Genomic DNA, 23932 nt, shown 5'->3' with positions numbered 1-23932 from the left:
TGTGTATGGAGGGGGGGGTGGGGGAAAAATAAATATCAATTGCTGTGACTGAGAGAATGGCTTCTGAGTCGGACAGGAATGCAAACTACTGCGAGGTATCCTCGCTCAAAAGAGGGGATTTGTTGGAAGTGCCACGGACGCTGTTCACGCATTACGGCATCTATCTGGGGGACGAAAAGGTTGCTCATCTGATGCCCGACATCCTGCCAATGTTTACCGATGACCAGAAGGTGATCCGCGAAGTTGTGACAAATCAGCGGCTCATCTTGGGCGTCATCTCCAGGAACGCTAGTATCAGAGTGGACTCGGTGGAGGATTTTGCTTACGGAGCCTGTATTGTAGTGAACCACATGGACACACTGTGTAAGAAACCGGCACTTCCCAATGAAGAGGTTGCAAGGAGAGCCGAGAAACTGGTAGGAAGCACAGAGTACAGCCTGTTGTGGAACAACTGTGAACATTTTGTTACTTACTGTAGGTATGGCACCGCGGTGAGCATCCAGACTGACAAGGTAAAGTTCTAGTGCATGCTTGTAGACACTTGGGATCTGAGCATTGTCCTTCATGTTCTGTATCTTTAAGTTTTTAATATAACATACATTTTAATTATGTATCATACTTATTCTTGCAATGCTCACTTTTTATAGATTATAGTCTAGACTACTTATTTAGATCAGTAATTGCAGTTAGGTTTTAATTCAATTAAGACATTTTGCCCATTCCACCTAGGGAGTGGCTTGGGGGAACCAATGAAAAGTGTAGTCCATTGTATACAATAAATGCAACTCATCTCTTCTAAATGTAGTTCGTGGCGGCAAATGTTTTAATTTGAATTTAGAGTGACATGTACTTTTAAAATGGCTTCTGAAGCTATCCTTGTATGCTGCTATTGCCAGTTATGTACTAATCCCTCCGAGGCACCCGCTTTGGGGTGCTAATGGGGTCAACGGAAACTTCAGAATTCACCACAAATGTACAGCATCAGAGACTGGGTGCCAGTGCAGCACATCCTGCAAATTCCTTGCTTTCAATGCACGTTTAATTAATTATACATTTTAGTTATAGATCATACTTATTCTTGCGAAGCTCACTTTTTTTTATAGATTGTAGCCTAGACTACTTATTTGGATCAGTAATTGCAGTTAGGCTTTAATTCAATAAAGACATTTTGCCCATTCCACCTCGGGAGCGGCTTGGGGGAACCAATGAAAAGTGTAGCCCATTCTCAATACAATAAATGCAAACTAGGAGATTTACGATGACTGGAGAATTTTAGATAGAGGAAAGAATGGATAGGCTTGGGGGGGGGGGTTGGAACAGAGGAGGCTGAGGGATGATTTAATTGAGGTGTGTAAAATTATGAGGGGCCTAGATTGAGTGGACAGGAAGGACCTATTTCCCTTAGCAGAGAGGTCAATAACCAAGGGGCATAGATTTAAAGTAATTGGTAGAAGGATTAGAGGGGAGCTGAGGAGAGATTGTTTCACCCAGAGAGCGGTAGGGGTCTGGAACTCACTACCTGAAAGGGTGGTAGAGGCAGAAACCCTCAACTCATTTAAAAAGTACTTGGATATGCACTTGAAGTGCTATAACCTACAGGGCTACGGACCAAGTGCTGGAAAGTGGGACTAGACTGTGTAGCTCTTTTTCGACTGGCACAGACCTGTTGGGCCGAATGGCCTCCTTTTGTGCCGTAAATTTTCTATGTTTAGACACAAATCCCTTCAACAGGAAATTCTAAAGATTTTGGGGTTGTAATGGGGAAACAACTATGACAATCAGCGATAGTTTTAGGTAGGTCCCCAACACCATGTCCGTTCTTGTTTCAATACATTTTTCCAGACCACATTAAAGCATTTTTTTTTTGCCAGGCCTACAATTTCAAAGGAACAGGGGGAAATAATCAATTTTTTTTTAAGAGTAGGTTTGCGACATGCAAAATACAATCTCTGTCAATACCAATAACCAATGCTGGCCCCCAACGCAGCTATTTTCTAATCAAAAATAGTCAAAATGTTAAGAATTTTTGAGTAATCAAGAATAGACAATTTATGATGGATTGGCGATTAACAACTGAACTGAGTTGGTGCTTTAATAAATATAGTAAGCCTTCCCATTCAGAGACTGATGTAACTTGTACTATATCAGACGATTCCAAAGCACAAATGTTCTTTTTCCTTCACAAACTGCAGCATATTTTTAAAGAATTAAATAACATTGAATTTTAATATGCTTGTATTTAATTGTCTCATTACAGTACAAAATGCAGGATACAGTACAAAAATGTATTGGATGTTTCTTTTTCTCTCTGTATGTGTCCCTCTTTTGCTCTCCTGGCCTTGCTGGTTCACTTTTTTTTTCTTTACCTTTGTTCATTTCTAATGTTATGATTCTTCTGCAAAGTCCATGTTTTGCTTTTTTTTCTTGAATAAAGCACCAAGTATCCTTTTGTTGATATCTTAAAGGAATATTAAATGCAATTTGGCTATATGACCAACCAGACTGGGATAGCCTCGAGCAGGACGTTGCTACTGGTATCCATCTACCCGTTGAAAGAACTGAAACTTCATCCGGTCTCAGACCAAGCAGATTATATATAGTGTTGCATTCCAGGAGCCTAGTCATGCATTCATGGAGCACACTTTGCTGAAACCAACCATTGGGCCCAAGCACCAGAATCGCAAGGCTCTGAATTTAATTACTGTATTGTTTTTTAAAAAAAATTCTAAGGGAGACCTTCCAAAAAGTATACAAGTGCCTCATTAGAGTTCCTAATGTAAGCCAATCAAATGCCATTTGGTCCCACACAGAAGTTAACATTTTTTTTTCTTCTTTCACCTGGTCATTCCTTTTTTATTTCTTGCCCAGATAGAAACTGCACTGTTGGGATTTGGTGCTTTGGCCTGTTAGCAATTACTTCTTTAAAGTGTGTTTGATTATTAGTGCACATGTTCTGGTTTTTATTTTTGGATTGCAGCGTAGATTTACTAGAATGATACCTGGACTCCAAGGGCTAAATTACGAGAAGAGATTACACAAACTAGGGTTGTATTCCCTGGAATTTAGAAGATTAAGGGGTGATTTGATCGAAGTTTTCAAGAAATTAAAGGAAACTGATAGGATAGATAGAGAGAAACTATTTCCGCTGGTTGGAGAGTCTAGGACTAGGAGACGTAGCCTAAAAATTAGAGCCAGGACTTTTAGGAGTGAAGTTAGGAAACACTTCTACTCACAAAGGGTGGTAGAAGTTTGGAACTCTCTTCTGCAAATGGCAGTTGATGCTAGCTCAATTGTTAATTTTAAATCTGAGATTGATAGATTTTTGTTAATCAAAGGTATTAAGAGATATGTGGCTACGGCACATTTATGGAGTTAGGTCACAGATCAGCCATGATCTCATTGAATGGCGGAACAGGCTCGAGGCGCTAAATGGCCTACTCCTGTTCCTATGTTCCTAATACTGTTTCAGCACAATCTCCACAACAGTCTGTTCACAGCTGCTATTTCACAGGCAGCAAGAACATTTTTTAGTTTGGGAATTCTTTTTGAACATTCCTATTTGGGAGAAGGGCACATACAATTACATGTGACACTTGCTTGTCCCAGGGTCACATATCTGAAGAGATTTGCCTCTTTCTTCCATGAATCATGGATGGCTGTATGCCATCTCCTTAAACAGAACCTCCACACAAGTTCCACTATAGGAACATCTCTGCCTTTGCCTGTGGATTTTTTTTTATTCGTTCATGGGATTTGGGCATCGCTGGCAAGGCCAGCATTTATTGCCCATCCCTAATTGCCCTTGAGAAGGTGATGATGAGCCGCCTTCTTAAACCGCTGCAGTCCATGTGGTGTGTGATATAACAACAGCACTACATTTTCATGCTACCAGGTCCTTCCAAGCCATTATTGGATGCATTTGCCAGATCAGTCTTTGGTGGACTAATTCATCAAGCAAGTGACCAGAGTCTTATTTGCCAGGGGAAACACTCTCTCGCTGTTTTTCCATTCGAAAAGTAATAACAGCACTCTTATCAGGTGGCAGTTTCTGAAAAGTGTAGAGCCTCATTTGTGCACAAGTGCCCACCCAGGACCCTAACAACAATCGTATGGGTTAGGGAATAGGAAAGGCTACGACATGGTGTTGCACCACAAGAATAAAATCATGCAAGTGAATGCACAATATCCTAGAAACAGCCACAATTCCTTCACTTTGTGGCAATCCATTGTTTCTTCATTATTTGAAAGAGCAGGCAGAGTGGACAAGTGGCTGCTAGGAAACCGAGGATATCTACTGGATCGCTGGCTATTGACACCATTGACTATTGACATCATTGATTAATGTGGAACACAGATCGACTGCATCCTACGTCTCTATCCAAATTCCAGTGGAACATACCATTGGCATGCTGAAGCAGATATACTGCTCTTTGGACAGAACTAGAGGGGTACCTCTGAGACGGTCTCAAGTCATCTGTCTGTTGCCTATTGCACAATGTCACCATCCAGCAAGGAGTAGTCATAGAGTCCAAGGACCAAGAGAACAATGTCAACCCTTGGAGGAGGGCGAAGACATGATTGAAGGTATCATGCAGCCAGGAAGGCTTGTGTCAAACATTGATGGGATTTTAATCTAAGTCTGTAACTTGGCCATGCATGAAGTGCCCCATCCTACTGAGCAAATACAGTGGGCCTATGAATGCTGTTGTCTATTGGAACCAACTGTAATTCAGCTACTATACATAACCATCAACCCCTTTGGCTCCCACCTTCTGCCTGAGGAAGTCTCACTTTAATCCTGAGTCACCACTTTGGTCAAACTGGTAACCATAAAGTAGTGGCTCCAAACTCCGACTTTAGCACGTGTGTGGCTAACTTTTCTAAGTTTCAGAGCTGGTGTGCAGTAAGAACAGGAGGGGTAACCTATTTCAAATGGTGGCGAATAGCCCTGAAGCCACCTTGAGTGAGGAAGCAGGAGATGACACTAAGCCATACGTAAACAACTTGACAATTTTATAAACCAGTCAAATTTCCACTTGTGTACACCTCAAACTTAACTGCCACTGCAATTTTTTAAAACATTGTTACCATATTGGGTGAGCATTAAGTCTAAGATTCAACAAAACTTGAATAAAACTCTTTTTTTATTCATTCATGGGATGTGGGCTTCGCTGGCAAGGCCAGCATTTATTGCCCATCCCTAATTGCCTTTGAGAAGGTGGTGGTGAGCCGCCTTCTTGAATCGCTGCAGTCTTTGTGTGAAGGTTCTCCCACAGTGTTAGGTAGGGAGTTCCAGGATTTTGACCCTGCGATGATGAAGGAACGGCGATATATTTCCAAATCGGGATGGGGTGTGTGACTTGAAGGGGAACATGCAGATGGTGTTGTTTCCATATGCCTGCTGCCCTTGTCCTTCTAGGTGGTAGAGGGCACGGGTTTAGGAGCTGCTGTCGAAGCCTTGACGAGTTGCTGCAGTGCATCCTGTGGATGGTACACATTGCAGCCACGGTGCGCGGTGGAGAAGGGAGCCAGTGATTAGGGTGGTGGATGGGGTGCCAATCAAGCGGGCTGCTTTGTCCTGGATGGTGTCGAGCTCCTTGAGTGTTGTTGGAGCTGCACTCATCCAGGCAAGTGGAGAGTATTCCATCACACTTCTGACTTGTGCCTTGTAGATGGTGGAAAGGCTTTGGGGAGTCAGGAGGTGAGTCACTCGCCACAGAATACCCAACCTCTGACCTGCTCTTGCAGCCACAGGATTTATGTGGCTGGACCAGTTAAGTTTCTGGTCAATGGTGACCACCCAGGATGTTGATGGTGCGGGATTCGGCGATGGTGATGCCGTTGAATGTCAAGGGGAGGTGGTTAGACTCTCTCTTGTTGGAGATGGTCATTGCCTGGCACTTGTCTGGCGCGAATGTTACTTGCCATTTATCAGCCCAAGCCTGGATGTTGTCCAGGCCTTGCTGCATGCGGGCACGGACTGCTCCATTATCGGAGGGATTGCGTATGGAACTGAACAGTGCAGTCGTCAGTGAACATCCCCATTTCTCAACTTTTATGATGGAGAGAAGGTCATTGATGAAGCAGCTGAAGATGGTTGGGCCTAGGACACTGCCCTGAGGAACTCCTGCAGCAATGTCCTGGGGCTGAGATGATTGGCCTCCAACAGCCACTACTATCATCTTTTGTGCTAGGTATGACTTCAGCCACTGGAGAGTTTTCCCCCTGATTCCCATTGACTTCAATTTTACTAGGGCTCCTTGGTGCCACACTCAAATGCTGCCTTGATGTCAAGGGCAGTCTCTCTCACCTCACCTCTGGAATTCAGCTCTTCTGTCCATGTTTGGACCAAGGCTGTAATGAGGTCCGGAGCTGAGTGGTCCTGGCGGAGCCCAAACTGAGCATTGGTGAGCAGGTTGTTGGTGAGTAAGTGCCGCTTGATAGCACTGTCAATGACACCTTCCATCACTTTGCTGCTGATTAAGAGTAGACTGATGGGGCGGTAATTGGCCGGATTGGATTTGTCCTGCTTTTTGTGGACAGGACATACCTGGGCAATTTTCCACGTTGTCGGGTAGATGCTAGTGTTGTAGCTGTATTGGAACAGCTTGGCTAGAGGCACAGCTAGTTCTGGAGCACAAGTCTTCAGCACTACAGCCGGGATGTTGTCGGGGCCCATAGCCTTTGTTGTGACCAGTGCACTCAGCCGTTTCTTGATATCACGTGGAGTGAATCGAATTGGCTGAAGACTGGCTTCTGTGATGGTGGGGATATCGGGAGGAGGCCGAGATGGATAATCTGCTCGGCACTTCTGGCTGAAGATGGTTGCAAACGCTTCAGCCTTGTCTTTTGCACTCACTTGCTGGACTCTGCCATTATTGAGGATGGGGATGTTTACAAAGCCTCCTCCTCCTGTTGGTTGTTTAATTGTCCACCACCATTCACGACTGGATGTGGCAGGACAGTAGAGCTTTTGATCTGATCCGTTGGTTAACTATGTCTATAGCATGTTGCTTCTGCTTTTTAGCATGCATGTAGTCCTGAGTTGTAGCTTCACCAGGTTGGCACCTCATTTTTAGGTACGCCTGGTGCTGCTCCTGGCATGCTCTTCTGCAGAAACTGCTGAAAATATTAGTTTCTTCTTGTGTGGAGGCAACTCATATATTTTTATTCAGCAGTCCTGGTTAAATGTGTAGTACTGGAATAACAACTTCGAAGACCTAAGCAAATTGTAAAATGTTCACTTAACTAGTAAAGGCCGAGCATTACTCTGCCTTTACTAGTAAGTGAAATGCATAGACTTAAACTAAGAATTTTGATGGTGTAATAAGCCAGAAATGGGAGTATTACAATCCCAATCATGTTACATTTTTTTAAAAATCTTTCAACTGCGATATATGAGAATGGAAACAAAACTCATTGACAGTCATTTTCTTCAAATACTAACTAAACATTCATTATATTTCCAGTTGGTTTTTATAACTAAACAGGTATTGTAGAAGAGCTTGCTTAATTGCATGCGAAAAGGTTAATGACATTATTTAAATTAATGCAGTGTAACATGAGATCAGGGGCTAATTATCGGCAGCTGTTTGTTTTAGTTAGGGAGTGACATTACTATTCATCAGACTGGTCGTTACTTCACCAAGAGGTCCTTTTTTGCCCTAAATTAATCTTAAAAACATTTATTTTTTTAAGTGAGAATTTCTGCAAAAATCAAAAAGGTGAATTCAAAACGTGCATCTTATAAAGAAAACAATTCTTTAATTTTTTCAAAAACCTTTTTATTTTGTAAGAAGTTTACATGTTCTTAAGACATGGTTTCAGGAGTACATGCTATAATACATATTTTCACAATCCCTGCATGTAAATGCAATGATGTTATACAGTTCTGTACATTAGGGTGTGGGGTGCTTAGTGACAGGGCTGGGGTCATCCCTGGTTAGGGGTTGCTGGGGCCCTGGATGCAGGGGGGAGGGCTGAGGTGCTGCAAAGGTTACAAGTCCATGTTGTCATTGTGCATTGTTAGGTTTGTCTACTCAGCAGTTAGCACTGGAGGTGTTATGGGGGTCTCTTCTGATTTTGAGGCTTACGATTAGATTTTTTTTAAAAACGGAGTCCTGACGACATCAGACGAACTGTTGTGGATCCCAGTAGTATGAGAAGGTTGAGCTAACAGTGCAAATAACCAGATTGCTGAAGCACTTTGGGTTCCAAACATTTCTTAATTTGGTTCCCACTTTCTGTTGCTCAGTATCTCCAAACTAGATGCTGTGATGTCATAGTTACTGAAACATTCATAGGTTTCTTTTTTCTATTCTTCATTACCTGTTTCTTTAAGGCAGTGATTCATGTGGAGTCTGGTTCTACAGCCACTGGAAACCCTTCAGAATTTCACCGAAGTAGCTTCTTATCAACTGTGAGCTGATAGTGAGTGTCCGAAAACCTTTCAGCCATCTACTGCATTAAAGCAGAGTCTGCTGTCATGCATGCAGGCTTCCAGCAGAGGTCACGAGATGGTAGTGGGGAGCAAGAGATTTCGCTTAGGGTTGTCAAAACCATTTATGAACTTCGCACTGTTACCTTGGTTGTGACAGCAACAAGCATTTACAAAATGTCTTTTATATGGGAAAAGTGTCCCACGGCACTTCAAAGTTGGAAAAAGAGCAGGAATTGAGCCTTTGTGGGTCAGCTGGAGGAGTTGATTGACAGTTTGGTCAAAGAGAGAGGTTTTGAAGAGGCTCTTAAAGATGAAAATGGAGGGTTTAGGTGGAGAGTCCAGATATGAGGGGTTGCATAGGGGGCGAGTGTTGAGTTAGGAGATGATGTAAGGTTGGAGAAGATTGAAGTAGAGAGGGGCAAGGACATGGTGTGTGTGGGGCGGGGTGGGGGGAGGGGGGGTGTAATTCTGAGCATCTTTGGATGACAGAGAGCCAGTGTAATTTAGTGACTCCACACAGACCATTGATGGAACCCAAGATATTCCTGTTCTTTAGGGCTTGGTATTGCATCTGCCATCAGGGAGCTCCTTATCAACCATTTTTTAAAAGAAAAGTCCTTGTGATGAAATTGTCTCTATACAAGTAGGTGTCCTATTAAATTTAATAGCCTTCTGACCAACATAATACAATAACACTCCTGAATTAAGACTTGGAATAGAAATCCTGAATTACAGCTCGATTGGCTCTGTACAAATATATTTCCTGATGTAGTAGTGAGCCAAACAAACCAGGAAGCTCTCGTACTTGGTCCCTGCACTTAAATAGCTGATCTCCGCCAAATGGTGGTAAGTGCACTACAATTAGTCCCTGCATGCCCAGACTAGGATGAGGAAAAGATCAACAACAGTTCCCATTCCTCATTGCTGACCTGATGGCAAATGTGAACATTGGATAAGGACAAGATTGGGCTTAGCTATGATCTTAATATTAGTGAAGATTTTCCAAGTCCCTGCCCATGGTGAAGTACCTCACCTGCTTCCTGCTTGTATTGGAAAATTACTGACATGTTAATTTTAAAAGATGGAAAGTAGCATGCCCGTGACTTTCTGATATGCAATGGTGGCATGCGAGGACTCAGAACCTACCCTGTTTTGTCACTTGCTGACTAGAATCATGTGGAAAAATGACCACTTGGATGAGGTCTGTTGGTGTTGTGGAATCATACTGAGCAAAGGGAGGGAGGAAAAGAAACATTTGGAGGACAGTGAAATCCTGAATCACTGGTGACTGCTTTTTTTGTATACCAATTTATTTTTATCACAAAATATTAACTGCTGTCACAAGCCACGCTAGGCTGAATGGCCTCCTCCTGTGCTGAACCTACTATGATAGTGCAGCCTACTGTACCCAAAGCACTGTAGCACTTTGGCAACAAGGCCCATTATTATAAGGCACAAAGTAAAACTGAGGCCTAATTTACTTCTGATGTGCCTATGGTGTGAGGAGCCTGTACCCCAATTGTGTGCAAAGCTCATCAAAACAATAACTTGTATTTATATAAAGATGGTAATCTCTGGATAACTCCCAGTGCCATGTGCTAGTGAGTACAGAAACAGGAAGATAATGCAGGTGAATGTGTGACTGCGTGAGGGAAGGCTTCAGATTCCTGGGAATTGGGACCAGTAGGTGGGACCTGTACAAGCGGACTGAACAGGGCTGGGACCAATGTCCTCACAGGGAGGTTAACTAGTGCTGTGGGGGAGGGTTTAAACCAATTTGGAAGGGGGAGGGGCACCAGGACGTAGCAGCAGAGAAGAGAGACATGGGAAACTAGGAGGGACAAACGGCAACAGAATAAAGAATAGTGTTGAATGAGCAGGAACTAGATGGGAGGAAAAAAGCAAAGCAGACCAGCATGTTGATGGAATGCACATGTATTAATACGAGGAGTGTTACAAATAAGGTTGATGAGCTGCAAGCACAAGTTGCCGTATGAGGCTAAGATATAGTGGCTATAAAGAAACCTGGCTTAAACATGGGCAGCAATGGGAACTAAACAGTCTGGTTGCAATGTAGTCAAGAGGGATAGGGAAGGGAAAAAAGAAAGGTGGGGGCATGGCAGTATTGATCAAGGATAATATTTACAGTTCTACAGAGGAATTATATACGAGGGGTTCAAAGACTGAATCTATTTGGTTAGAGTTAAGGAACAGGAAAGGAGCTGTTACATTGCTGGGTTTTTACTATAGACCCCCAAATTGTGATAGAGGAGCAAATCTGTAGGCAAATTTCAGAGAAATGTAAAAATAATAGAGCAGTAATAGTAGATAACTTCAGTTACCCTAATATAGACTAGGGAAAAAAGTATAAAGGGCAAGGAGGGTGAAGAATTCCTACAATGTGTGCAGGAGAACTTTCTTAATCAGTATGTTTCTAGCCCAATGAGGAAGGAAACAGTGCTGGATCGAGTTCTAAGGAACGAAGTAGGGCAAGTAGAGTGTGTTTCAGTGCGAGAACATCTGGTAATAGTGATCATAATATAATTAGTAGGTTTAATTTAGTTACAGAAAGGGACAAAGAAAAATCAATGGTGAAAATACCCAAATGGAAGAGAGCCAATTTCAGTGATTTTGAGAAGGGATCGAGCACAGGTGGACTGGAGATGAAAATTGGCCAAGAAAACAGAAAATGAGCAATGGCAGGCTTTCAAGATGGAGATAGTTCGGGTACAAACCAAGCAAATTCCCATAAGAAGGAAAGAAAGGGCATCCAAAGACAGAGCTCCCTGGATTTTTAAAAATTCGTTCATGGGATGTGGGCGTTGCTGGCGAGGCCGGCATTTATTGCCCATTCCTAATTGCCCTTGAGAAGGTGGTGGTGAGTCGCCTTCTTGAACTGCTGCAGTCCATGTGGTGAAGGTTCTCCCACAGTGCTGTTAGGTAGGGAGTTCCAGGATTTTGACCCAGCGACGATGAAGGAACGGTGCTATATTTCCAAGTCGGGATGGTGTGTGTCTTGGAGGGGAACGTGCAGGTGGTGGTGTTCCCATGTGCTTGCTGCCCTTGTCCTTCTAGGTGGTAGAGGTCGCAGGTTTGGGAGGTGCTTTCGAAGAAGCCTTGGCGAGTTGCTGCAGTGCATCCTGTAGATGGTACACACTGCAGCCACAATGCGCCGGTGGTGGATGGGGTGCTAATCAAGCGGGCTGCTTTGTCCTGGATGGTGTCAAGCTTCTTGAGTATTGTTGGAGCTACAAGTGGAGTGGAGAATATTCCATCACACTCCTGACTTGTGCCTTGTAGATGGTGGAAAGGCTTTGGGGAGTCAGGAGGTGAGTCACTTGCCACAGAATACTCAGCCTCTGACCTGCTCTTGTAGCCACAGTATTTATGTGACTGGTCAGTTAAGTTTCTGGTCAGTGGTGACCCCCAGGATGTTGATGGGGGATTCGGCGATGGTAATGCCGTAGAATGTCAAGGGGAGGTGGTTAGACTCTCCCTTGTTGGAGATGGTCATTGCCTTGCTCTTGTCTGGCGCGAATGTTACTTGACACTTATGAGCCCAAGCCTGGATGTTGTCCAGGTCTTGCTGCATGTGGGCACGGACTGCTTCATTATCTGAGGGGTTGCGAATGGAACTGAACACTATGCAATCATCAGCGAACATCCCCATTTCTGACCTTATGATGGAGGGAAGGTTATTGATGAAGCAGCTGAAGATGGTTGGGCCTAGGATACTGCCCTGAGGAAGTCCTGCAACTGATGACAAAGGAAATAGAGGTTAAAATGGAACAGAAAAAGGAGGTTTATGACAAATATCAAGTACAGAATAAAGTAGAAAACCAGGCAGAATGCAGGGGGAAATTGAAAAATGACAGAAGGGCAAAGAGAGAATATGAGAAAAGATTAGTAGCTAACATAAAAGGGAACTGAAAAATCTTTCATAAACGTAAAAGGATAGTTAAAGGAATGGTGGGGCCAATTAGGAACAAAAAAGGAAATCTTGTGGAGGCAGAGGGCATGACTGAGGTACTGAATGGGTACTTTGCATCTGTCTTCACAAAAGAGCATGAAGTTAATGTCACAGTAGAGGAGGAGGAAGGAGTAGAGATATTTGATAGCATATAAATAGATCGAAAGGCGGTGCTAAATAGGGTGGCATCACTCAGTTAACAAGTCACCCGGTCCAGATGGGCTGCATCCTAGGTTGCTGAGAGAAACAAGGGTGGAGATAGCAGAACCCCTGACAACAATCTTTCAATTCTCTTTAGATATGGGAGGCGTGCTAGAGGACTGAAGGATTGCAAATGTTGCACCCTCATTCAAAAAAGGGGAGGAGCATAAACCTGCTAACTACAGGCCAATCGGTCTAACATCAGTGGTGGGAAAATTACTAGAGACCATTATGTAGGACAAAATTAATTCTCACTTGGAGAAGCATGGGTTAATAACAGACAGCTAGCGCAGATTTGTTGAAGGCAAATCGTGTCTGGCTAACCTGATTGAGTTCCTTGATGAAGTAACAAAGATGTATTTATGGACTTTCAAAAGGCATTTGATGAAGTATCACATAACAGACTTATTCAGAAAATGGAAGCACATGGGAATAAAGGGACAGTGGTAACTTGGGTATGCAATTGGCTAAGGGATAGGAGGCAGAAAGTAGTGGTGAACAGATGTTTTTCTGACAGAAGAGAAGTATGCAGTGGGGTTCCCCACGGGTTGGTGTTAGGACCATTGCTTTTCTTGTTATACGATAAAGCGCCACACGAGGTTATTGAACAAGATTAGGGTCCTAGGGATTGGGGGTAATATATTAGCGTGAATTGAGGATTGGTTAATGGACAAAGAGTAGGAATAAACTGGTCATTTTCGGGTTGGCAGGTTATAACTAGTGGGGTGCCGCAAGGATCAGTGCTAGGGCCTCAGCTATTTACAATATATTTCAATTACTTAGATGAGGGGACCGAGTGCAATGTATCCAAGTTTGCTGACGATAAAAAGCTAGGTGGGAAAGTAAGCTGTGAGGAGGACGCAAAGCGGCTGCAAAGAAATATAGACAAGTTAAGTGAGGTCCCTCTGCTCTTGCACTCTCCTCAAAATAGTATCATTTAGATTATACTGTGTCTTCATGTTCCTCCCTCTTGCTCTGAGTCAGATAAGTCGTGGGTTTGAGTCCCACTCCAGAGACTTGAGCATAAAATCCAGGCTGACACTCCAATGCAGTACTGAGGGATTGCTGCATTGTTGGAGGTGCTGTCTTTCAGATGAGACATTAAACCGAGGCTCCGTCTGCCCTCTCAGGTGGACGTAAAGGTACCACAGCACTATGTCGAAGAAGAGCATGGGAGTTATCCCCGGTGACCCGGCCAATATTTATCCCTCAACCAACGCCACTAAAACAGATTATCTGGTCATTATCACGTTGCTGTTTGTGGGAGTTTGCTGTGTGCAAATTGGCTGCCACATTTCCTACATTACAACAGTGACTACACTTCAAAAATACTTCATTGGCTGTAAAGCGCTTTGGGATGTCCTGAGGTTGCGAAAAGCACTCTATAAATGCAAACCTGCCTGTCTGTCTGTTTGTCTTTTCTCCCAAAATGCATCACTTCACACATATCTACATTAAATTGCATCTCCAATGTTTCTGCCCATTTCACCAGTCTGTCTGTGCCCTCCTGAGGTCTGCCACTATCCTATTTACAACATTACCAAGTTTTGTATCATCCGCAAACTTCAAAACTGTGTTCCCTATACCCAAATCCAGGTAATTTATATATAGAAAAGCAATGGTCCTAATACCGACCCCTCGGGGACCCCCACTACATATTTCGCTCCAGTTAGAAAAACATCCGTTCACCTCTGCTGTCTGCCCCCTATCCCTTAGCCAATTGCGTACCCAAGTTACCACCATCTCTTTTAATACCGTGTGCTTCTATTTTCCGAATAATTCTGTTATGTGTTACTTTATCAAATGCCTTTTGAAAGTCTGTATGTACAACATCTACTGCACTACCTTCATCATCCCTCTCTGATACTTCATCAAAGAACTCAATCAAGTTAGTCAGACACGATTTGCCTTCAACAAATCTCTGCTAGCTGTCCCTTATTAACCCATGCTTCCTCAAGTGAGAATTCATTTTGTCCTTGACAACAGTCTTCTGTAGTTTTCCCACCACTGACGTTACACTGATTGGCCTGTAGTTACCAGGTTTATCCTCCTCCCCTTTTTTGAACAGGGGTGTAACATTTGCAATCCTTCAGCCCTCTGGCATCCCTTCCATATCTAAGGAGGATTGAAAGATTGTGGTCAGAGCTTCTTCTATCTCCACCCTTGCTTCCCTCAGGAATCTAGGACACATCCCATCTGGTCTGGGTGACTTGTTAACTTTGAGTGGTGCCAACCTATTTAGCACCGCCTTTCAATCTATTTTTATCCTATCCAATATCTCTACTCCCTCCTCCCCTACTGTGACATTAACTTCATCATGCTCTTTTGTGAAGATAGATGCAAAAGTACTCATTCAGTACCTCAGTCATGCCCACTGCCTCTACAAGAAGATTTATATTTTTGTCCCTAATCGGCCCCACCATTCCTTCAACTATCCTTTTACTTTTTATCTGTTTGTATAAGATTTTTGGATTCCCTTTTATTTTACCCGCTAATCTTCTGTTAGACTCTCTTTGCCCTTTTTATAGACTTGTTTCAATTTCCCCCTGCACTCTCTGCATTTTGTCTGGTTTTCTAATGTGTTCTGCACTTAACATTTGTCATAAACCTTTTTTCTGTTTTATTTAAACCTCCATTTTCTTTGTCATCCAGGGAGCTCTAGCTTTGGATGCCCCATTTTTCCTCCTTATGGGAATATGCCTGGTTTGTACCTGCCCTTGCTCATTTCCTGAGCAGTGACGAAACAAGCCAGAATTCCCATAATCTTAGTCATGCTCCAGTAATAAAATGTGTACATTGTGTGGCAAGATGCAGCAATTATTTCCCTTTTTTATTCCACTTTATACTCCACCCAAGAGCCAGCATAAGTGTGATTCATAGATCAGAATGTTAATAACTCTAGACCACAAATCTGACTGCGGGGGTATGAAGCAAAGTCACCTCCTACACTACCAAGTTGTAATATACTAGCTTCCTCTCTGGATCCAAGCTCTGCTACCTCCTGAGCATTTCCTCATTTTCCTCTAGGCTCTGCCATCTATACTCTCACCCCCATTATATTTGTTTTGATATAGGCCCCTCTCAGCTGAATACCTGACCTGATATTACTCTGCTGTTGATCACCTCTCCTGCAGCAGTTCCAGGCTTTAGTGCCTGGACATGCCCATTGCTTCCCTTTACTCTACTCTTGGCATCCTCCACCACACCCACTGCACAACCCATCACTGTCTTTCCCGGAGCAACAAGCCCAAATGTCTCATTTCCCTTTCTTAGCAAACATCCCAGCCGGTTTACTTGCCAGGAAGTCACCCTCTAAACTTCTGTCCCTTTATCCTCTCCAACCCTCTGGCTTTCCTGGTGAGTCCCTAACTACTGACTCATTCAATGTTGCTCTCTTAAAATATTCACTCCCTTGGGGAAAAAAACTCCTGTACTATATTGACATCCTGGGCCTGACTAAAACCCTCTCATTTAAGCCTGACTACACATTCTCCTTCACCATTTTCCTGTTCACTCTTCCCCTCCCACCCTCCCAAGACACTGTGGCGGCATCTTGATTGTCGTCACTAGGTTCTATCTCGGCCTCCACCCCCCCCCCCCCCCCATTCTTGCACTTTTGTTTTTAGATTTATTTTAACCCTTTTACATGTAATTTCTATGTAATTTTAACATCGAAAAAAGCCATCCAGACCAACCAATCTGTGATGTTTATCTTCCCCATGAGCAGTAATCCTAATCCCATGTGCCTATCCTGATCCTGTGTCCCTTTATCCCCCCCTTTCCTTCAACTGCCTATCTAACCCATTCTTAAATGTTGACATGGGGGTTGATTTTAAACCCACCTTGTCCGGCAGGTACGGGGCAGGGTGGCTGTTAAAATTGAGCATTCCTGCAGTAATCACATTGGTCACCATTTTAACTACTCACTGCGTTTAGGTGGCTGAGCACTGCCGGAAGTGGGCAGGAGCCTCATAAATTTATGCATATAGGGGTCCTATTATGTAAGAAGGACCCCGATCGCATTTTAACTGGGACCTGAGCGGGGAAGCCTCTCCTCTAAACCCCACATCTATATCCCCTTGTTCTAGACCCCCTTAATCACTATAAACTATTTCTACCTGGTCTGTTCTATCCCTTCCTAATTTTAAACACCTCTATCATATCACTCCATAATCTCAGTTGTTCTTTCTTTGTACTTGTATTTCCTCACACCAGACAGCATCCTGGTGAATCTGTACTGCACCCATTTCTTTTACTTCAACATACTTCCCATAATCTGGAGCCCAAAACTGCAAACAATACTCCAACTATGGTCTTGCTAAGGTTTTATATAAATTCACCATTACATTTTGACTTTTATATTTTAAACCTCTTGCCATAAAGCCTGTAATTCCATTAGCTTTTTTTAAATGCCGTATACACTTTAGGTGCTGCTTTTAATATCTTGTGAACCTGAACCTCTAAATCCCCCTGCTCTTCCACAGCACCCAACCTTTCCCATTCAAAGTATAATTAAAATTCTCATTATTTATCACACTACTAAATCTCCTGGTGATTTTTAAAAAATCTCTTGCTGAGATCTGCTACCTGTTCTCCATTTGAATATTCTGCCTTTTTACTGAACCTCTCCTTATGCTCCATCTTTGGGTGGATGTATTATAAGCCCAATGTCACTTCTGGCAGAAAATGGCAGAAGTGGCAGAGGCAAACCCGGAGCCAGCAGATCAGCTACTGAAGTTTACACCATATTCTGCATGAGTTATACCGGCTCCTTGGCATCACTTCAGCTGAAAATCTAGATTACTGTTAGTAGAACCACTTACTGAAGAATGTGACTGTAACAAATGGCTCAGATTCAGAGAACACTAGACTATTCTTTTGTATACAGGGCAGTAGCAAAGCTGAACAGGTCTTTCACCAGTGGAATAACTTGTACTAAATGCTTCAACATGTAGCATTTAATTTATATTACATATTTCTTTGAACTGTGGGTTTTCTGTGTTTCATTACTGGAATGAGAAAGGAGTGTGTGTCCCTCAGGGTAGAGTTACCTGGCTGACATCCCAGTCGTTATGCAAATGAGAGTTCATGCAGTTTTACTTTTAGTTCCATATGCATAAGAATTATGTTAACCTCATTGAAGTTTTCAGTCTATGGTATTTGTTTTTAATATTGGTTTGCATTTTTGACTCCAACTCGTTTGCATTTTTGACTCCAGCTCATAAAGAACCTTTTGATGAACAGTCTTGGTTTTCTGTTCACATATTTCAGAAAGAAACCACATCCGTTTTTAAAAACTTTCAGAACATTTTCTGTAATGTCGTCAAGGTTCAGGAAATCAATGAGTCAAATGGCAGATACTTTAACCATTCAAAACAACACGGTGGCTAAAGTTAATACTTTTAGAATGAAATGATGAAGCAATTTTAAGTCTCGATAAACTCATTGCAACAGAATTGTGATTTTTGTTTGACTTCTTATAAAGTGAGTGTCTGATTTTCCACAACTGACTGCCAGAGATAAGCCTGTTTAACTATAGAAGTTTAAGCACTTCTGATGGTTTTTCTCTGCATTCTGAAATGGGCAGTTTCAGAATGCTAGTGTATTCTGATTCTGGTCTCATCATAGAGATTAGTTCGAATGGTGCAGATTTATTCTAATGCTGGTTCCAGAAGCAGCTCTGACCGCAGCGAGTTTTAATATAAACAAGGTGGCCTAGTGCCTCCAGAGGCATGGGAGGCCCACGCTCATCAGGTGGTTTCTCCTTGTACTGCAGGATGACACTTTGTTCTGGCCATGAGTGGGCTGATCTGTTGACCTAATTGTACAATTCAATTTTTTTTGGCCTGTGTAGAGCTTCTATCAATATTGGAAAGTCCAGTCAGAAATGAGCTGACTTTTTTGGCTAGTTGCTGGTGTAAAACTAACCAGCAGTGAGATGAGCTGATTGCCGTGCACTTTCTGGTGTTTGTTCAGTTGAATAATTATTCCTAGCAGCTTGTGCAGGGAGCCAGCCTAATGGAGGATCAAATTTAAAGGGATGTGTGTACTTAAAGCTAAGTGTCTACATATGGGAGCAAATATTGTTTCTGCCTTTTATCAAGTTTCAAATTGAATTTTAAATATTTGTCAGGTGTTACCAAGGTGGGGGAGGGAGAAGAAAAAGAAGTGCCAGGCAAAAATCGAGTGAAAAACCCAACGTGAAGGCATAAAACTGATTCTGTGGGCATGAGTTGAATACAAGGAGGGTTTCCCCATTTGGCACTAGAGGACAGCAGTGCAGCATGCCCAGCAGGAGGTGGTAACTAGGGTCAACACTGTACACTACTCGGGTGACCCGGGAACAGATATGGAAGAAGATTGCACACTTGCAAAAGCTGCCAAGTTAAGGCTCCCCAACAGTACCATTTACCAGTAGATGACCCGAGTACACATGCCACAAAGTTTTGTCTCACCCTGTTCCACATTTACTGGGATGGGTGGACATATGAGGAGAGGTTGAGTAGATTGGGACTCTACTCATTGGAGTTCAGAAGAATGAGAGGCGATCTTATTGAAACATATAAGATTGTGAAGGGTCTTGATCGGGTGGATGCGGTAAGGATGTTCCCAAGGATGGGTGAAACTAGAACCAGGGGGCATAATCTTAGAATAAGGGGATGCTCTTTCAAAACTGAGATGAGGAGAAACTTCTTCACTCAGAGGGTAGTAGGTCTGTGGAATTTGCTGCCCCAGGAAGCTGTGGAAGCTACATCATTAGATAAATTTAAAACAGAAATAGACAGTTTCCTAGAAGTAAAGGGAATTAGGGGTTACGGGGAGCGGGCAGGAAATTGGACATGAATTTAAATTTGAGGTTAGGATCAGATCAGCCATGATCTTATTGAATGGCGGAGCAGGCTCAAGGGGCCGATTGGCCTACTTCTGCTCTTATGTTCTTTAGTTCTTTGCATCTCATGAACACCTATACCTCAATAAAGTACACCTTCAAGATACAATGTGTAAATATGAAACAGATTATGCATATGTCTGTCACTAAGCATGTACTCTAACATCTTGCATCTCAAGGCTATTTTTCATGACTTTTGAACAATTGTATACACACAATCTTTTCTACCTTTTTTAAAAAAACTTATTTTTTTTTTGCCCCTACTTTCCTGAAGGCATTAACTCCTTGCTGGTGATACAGTTCTGAGTGGTAGCCACCTTCTGGTTTCCTTATTGAAGAGGCCATTAATCATGTACGAGCCTGGATGGGGAGTGTCAGCAGGCTATTCCACTGCAGGGGCATCACTGCCAAGCTCAATCCTCTCCTCACTTGATGTTCACATGGGCATCAGGAACATTGATTCTTTTTCCCCTCCCTCCTGCTGGGGCTCAAGTCAATTGTAGCATTCTCGCTCTTGGTTGAGTTGATAATTTAGCATAGACTGGGGATCAAACCAGGGACCTCTGGTCTATAAAGCTCTGCTACTCACTGAATAAACTTGTAGAATTTCTGGGGGAGCCCTTATGTACAGTTGGTTCAGTGTTTAGAGAGCCAACAGAAATGACCCGTAGTGTGGTGTGAGCAACTGGAATGTTGCAAGCTGCACATGACTCTTCATTATATTTCAGCTGTTCCTTCATTTAAAAAAATACACCCACCAGAGAATGGATTCAATAGCAACTAATTATTGCATTGAGATGTGGGTACAATTGGCTGATCTCATGGCAACTGATGGAGATGGCCCCACCCCATGGATATGGCAGTCTGTTGCCTTGGAGACACTAGCAGATTAATGCATGCGATTGGCTGTCGTGGAGCTCACTAGTTTCTTGTGAATGGACTCTTCTATATCGCTCCATGATGTCCACAGCAGCTAATTGCATTTACCTAATTGTTCCATTGATAAATGAAATGAACTCTTCCTGTGCTGTACCCTTTGTCCCATTTCCATTAGTTGCCATGAGGCCAGTGTTCAGTAGTGTGTCCAGAATATTGAACAGGTAAGTTGCTCCCTTTCCTGGTGAGATTGTTTCAGTCCTTCATTGTTTAATCAAGTTAGTTAATTTAGGAATACTTTCAGCATTGCAGTTTGGTCTGGAGAGTACTCTTGGGTGTGGATTGAGAAAACAACTAAAAGTTGCCTTGAGGTTTTCATACTTTAATTGTTTTTGAGTGCTTAAATTAGATTTGGTGAATTCTCTTCTTTTTTTTTTAAGTACTAGTCAAGGATGTGGTTAAACTGTACAAACACATTTGCAAACAGTGATATTGAGAAGGAAATATAAAGCTGCAACTCAATTGAAAATAATTTTATTTGGGAGATTCTTCTTTTAGAGTTTAAAAATGGCTGCAGACATAACATTTTAACATATTAAATGTAAAAGTCACAAAAATCAAAAATTCCCAAATACTATGCCACTTGAATTCACTCCTGTGAAATGATAACTATCTCCAGAGCATCACTGAAAGTGTGCCAATTGCAAATGGGGAGCATAGCCATTACAAGAAGCTGTTAGTATCCTGTGCATGTAAATAAATATTTGTCAATAATTGTGGTGTCGTCCTATAGTAATGCACCATTGTGCAGTGCCACACTGGCTTAGATGAGAGATTGCACTTGTGACTTCCTAAGGAGTTCCTAATCTCGGCTGGGCCTTTGGGGAAGTAGCAGCTTTGTGCTTTTCCTTGAGGAAAAATTGACAGGCAAGAAATTTCAAGCTGTTCTTATGAACTTCTTGGACAAGGAAATTGTGCTCCAGGTGGTCATGACCTATTGTATTTATACAATATCTTTGAAAAGGTAGTATTACATTTTCTCTTAAAAATAATTCGGTACCATCAGCTACCTAGTATTTCACACTTGATTTCTAAATAGAATGAACAATTGATTGCGTGTTGAATTAAGATACCATAACCGACATTCCTGTGGGGTTTCTTCTAAAGGTTTTGTCATAAAATGAGGTGAAATTGCACTATGATATTAACATATACATGCATTAACTTGTAAAACTCCTTTCTCTATTAATCTTTTTAGAAATATTCCATTGTTGATCAACAGTGTGCCAATTTCACTTAATACCTCACTTCGGCTAGCTCACTCCTCGTCTTTTTAAAATCAACCCTATTCCCTTGTTTTTATACAAATTTTTCCCTTTCTATTTGGACCTTAAAACTTATAGTATTATTATGGTCACTAATTGAGGTGTTAACACCTCTCCCCTTGTAGGTGTACAAACCTATTGCTTGAGGAAGGTGTCCTGGACACATTTTAGGAATTTTATTCCTTTTCTCTTCTCTACTTTTTGCCTGTCCCAATCAATGAGCTGCATCTAGAACTTCATTTCCACTGCTTTGCTGTGGCAGCTAAGTAGTATAATAGAGTAGAGAGACTCTGCTCACATCAAACAGTGGCTAAATTTGTATGCAGTTATGTTTCCAGGCCTAGATGCAGAAATAAAATCAACGTTGCTTTGTCATTTAATTAAAATGCAAAAAGTTGCTTTTCGACTGTATTCAGAACTTCCTTGTGTTTCTTTTACTTTGCTATGGCAACTAAGTAGTCTAATCAAGGGTAGACAGACTCCGTTCACATCAAACAGTGACTAGATTTGCATGGGGCCTAGACACAACCACAATATCAAACTGGATTTATATAAAACATTTGGGTTCCATTGTGCCTAGTTTTAAAAGCAAAGTGCAATATCAAATATTGCATGATGAAAATTATTTATTACCACAAGAAAAAAGGATTGTGCTGGAGTTAATTTTTAAAAGATTTTGCTGTTTTTCCTTAATGAGGATTACACGCAGTGTTTGTACACATTCTGTAAGGTCATATAAAGCAGAAATGGCTATTGCAGATTTCCTTATAACAGAAGTGTATTTTAAAAGAATACCCCAAAAGTTATCCATTGCAATGTGTGGAAGTTAACTTAGCACCCAGGTTCAAATATGCAACATAACTTGAACTGTAGGTTTTCAAACTAGGATCCCTGGACTGCAGTATTCCAAGGGGATCTCTGGGAACTGGGATGGGGGAGTTATTTGTTGATTTTTATGTTGCTGTATATTAAAAATAACACTTGCTGAACTGTTCTCCTTTGCTGAGTGTGTCGTTTGGAATTTAGTACTGGAGGGACCATATTCACAAATGTTCTTGGCCCATTTAAAATGCAAACCTGCAGAAAACTGCACTTTAGCTGACCACCAAACTTTGTGAATCGGAGCCCTAAACTGGTACTGTATTGCCACAACTGGATCTTTTAGTGATGTTGCGATTTTTGTTTTGCAGTTCTGTGAAACAGTGAAGACGATAATCCGGGACCAGAGGAGTGTTTTTGTCACCGCTGCATTAGGGCTGGCTGGGATTTTTTGTCTGGGTCTTGGGCCCTCCACCACTCTCCCCACCATCTTCATACCGTTCTTCCTATGGATGGCTGGCTAACTTGTGCAGTGACTTCAAATGCAATGTAAATATGTGTTATAGCTTGCCAATTACGTACAAAGAGGAAGGATATGATTTATAAATGTTTCAGTTTCAGTAAAATAGTTGGCCTTTTTGTGAGATGTAACTCCATCAATACACAATAAAATTGTATTTAGCTTACTATGTAAGCCCATCTGACTTTTTTAATGGATATTTTTGTACTGAGTAGACTCTTAAAATCAAACTTTTCAATGTAACTTTCTTCTTACTACTTCATAACACCAAAAATGCACTATCTTTGAAATTTTGAATTTTTTTAATGTTTCACTACATTTTGTGTTTTGGCACTTCACCTACATTCTTATTTTTACTTGCCTATGCTGACCGTTCCCAGTTACGAACGGGCACACGTGCACCCACATCTAAATGTGTATATGCTCACAAAATATTAATATTTGGGATTTTTAAAAAATTGACACCATAAATACTGTGGGTCTTAAAACTTTTTCAGATTAAGAAATAAAATGAGTTTTTTAAAATGATGAGCTTACTGAGTAAATTTATTTTGTCGTCATGTGTTCCAAGTCATGCACCAAACACACGATCCTTCCAATTTCACTTCTTTCTTTCTGTGTAGTTTAACTTGGATACAATGCATGAAGTAACCTTCAATTCATCATTAAAATTCAGGTGTTTTGAACAGAGCAACTATTGTGCTGGAGGAAGAAATGGTAGTGATAACTAAGCAATGACGGTGAACTTATCCTTGTGGGAAATGAGATGACTATCTGCTTTCTTTCGAACCTCTCATTGAAGGCCTACACAACATATTATACTGAGCAGAACATGTAGGAAAATGTGCTCTTGGGGTTTGTTAAATTGAACTCTGTGTTCAGCTACATTTTA

The 23932-nt window shown here is 42.0% G+C and overlaps 1 protein-coding gene across 2 annotated transcripts; it reads left to right on the top strand.

Annotated features, from left to right (window-relative positions):
* LOC137326471 (lecithin retinol acyltransferase-like) lies at positions 1–23568 on the top strand. Of its 2 annotated transcripts, none has more exons than XM_067991605.1 (2): positions 1–416; positions 22892–23568. In XM_067991605.1, the coding sequence occupies exons 1-2, from the start codon at positions 57–59 to the stop codon at positions 23042–23044; spliced, it is 513 nt and encodes a 170-aa protein (XP_067847706.1). In that variant the 5' UTR covers positions 1–56; the 3' UTR covers positions 23045–23568. The 2 variants fall into 2 exon arrangements, with proteins under 2 accessions (XP_067847706.1, XP_067847698.1); XM_067991597.1 differs by having other exon boundaries at positions 3–512.
* Positions 23569–23932: the final 364 nt, after the last annotated feature.

The sequence above is a fragment of the Heptranchias perlo genome, chromosome 1 (genome assembly GCF_035084215.1).
Source record: "Heptranchias perlo isolate sHepPer1 chromosome 1, sHepPer1.hap1, whole genome shotgun sequence".
In the NCBI taxonomy this organism is placed as follows: Eukaryota; Metazoa; Chordata; class Chondrichthyes; order Hexanchiformes; family Hexanchidae; genus Heptranchias; species Heptranchias perlo.
Note: the sequence above shows the minus strand (reverse complement) of the source record. Positions and strands in the feature narration are given on the sequence as shown.

Excerpts from the sequence above, each read along its gene's own strand:
- LOC137326471 (XM_067991597.1), top strand. The coding sequence starts at position 57 with ATGGCTTCTGAGTCGGACAGGAATGCAAACTACTGCGAGGTATCCTCG. Across the intron at positions 513-22,891 it reads TGAGCATCCAGACTGACAAG|TTCTGTGAAACAGTGAAGAC; the intron begins GTAAAGTTCTAG and ends TTTGTTTTGCAG.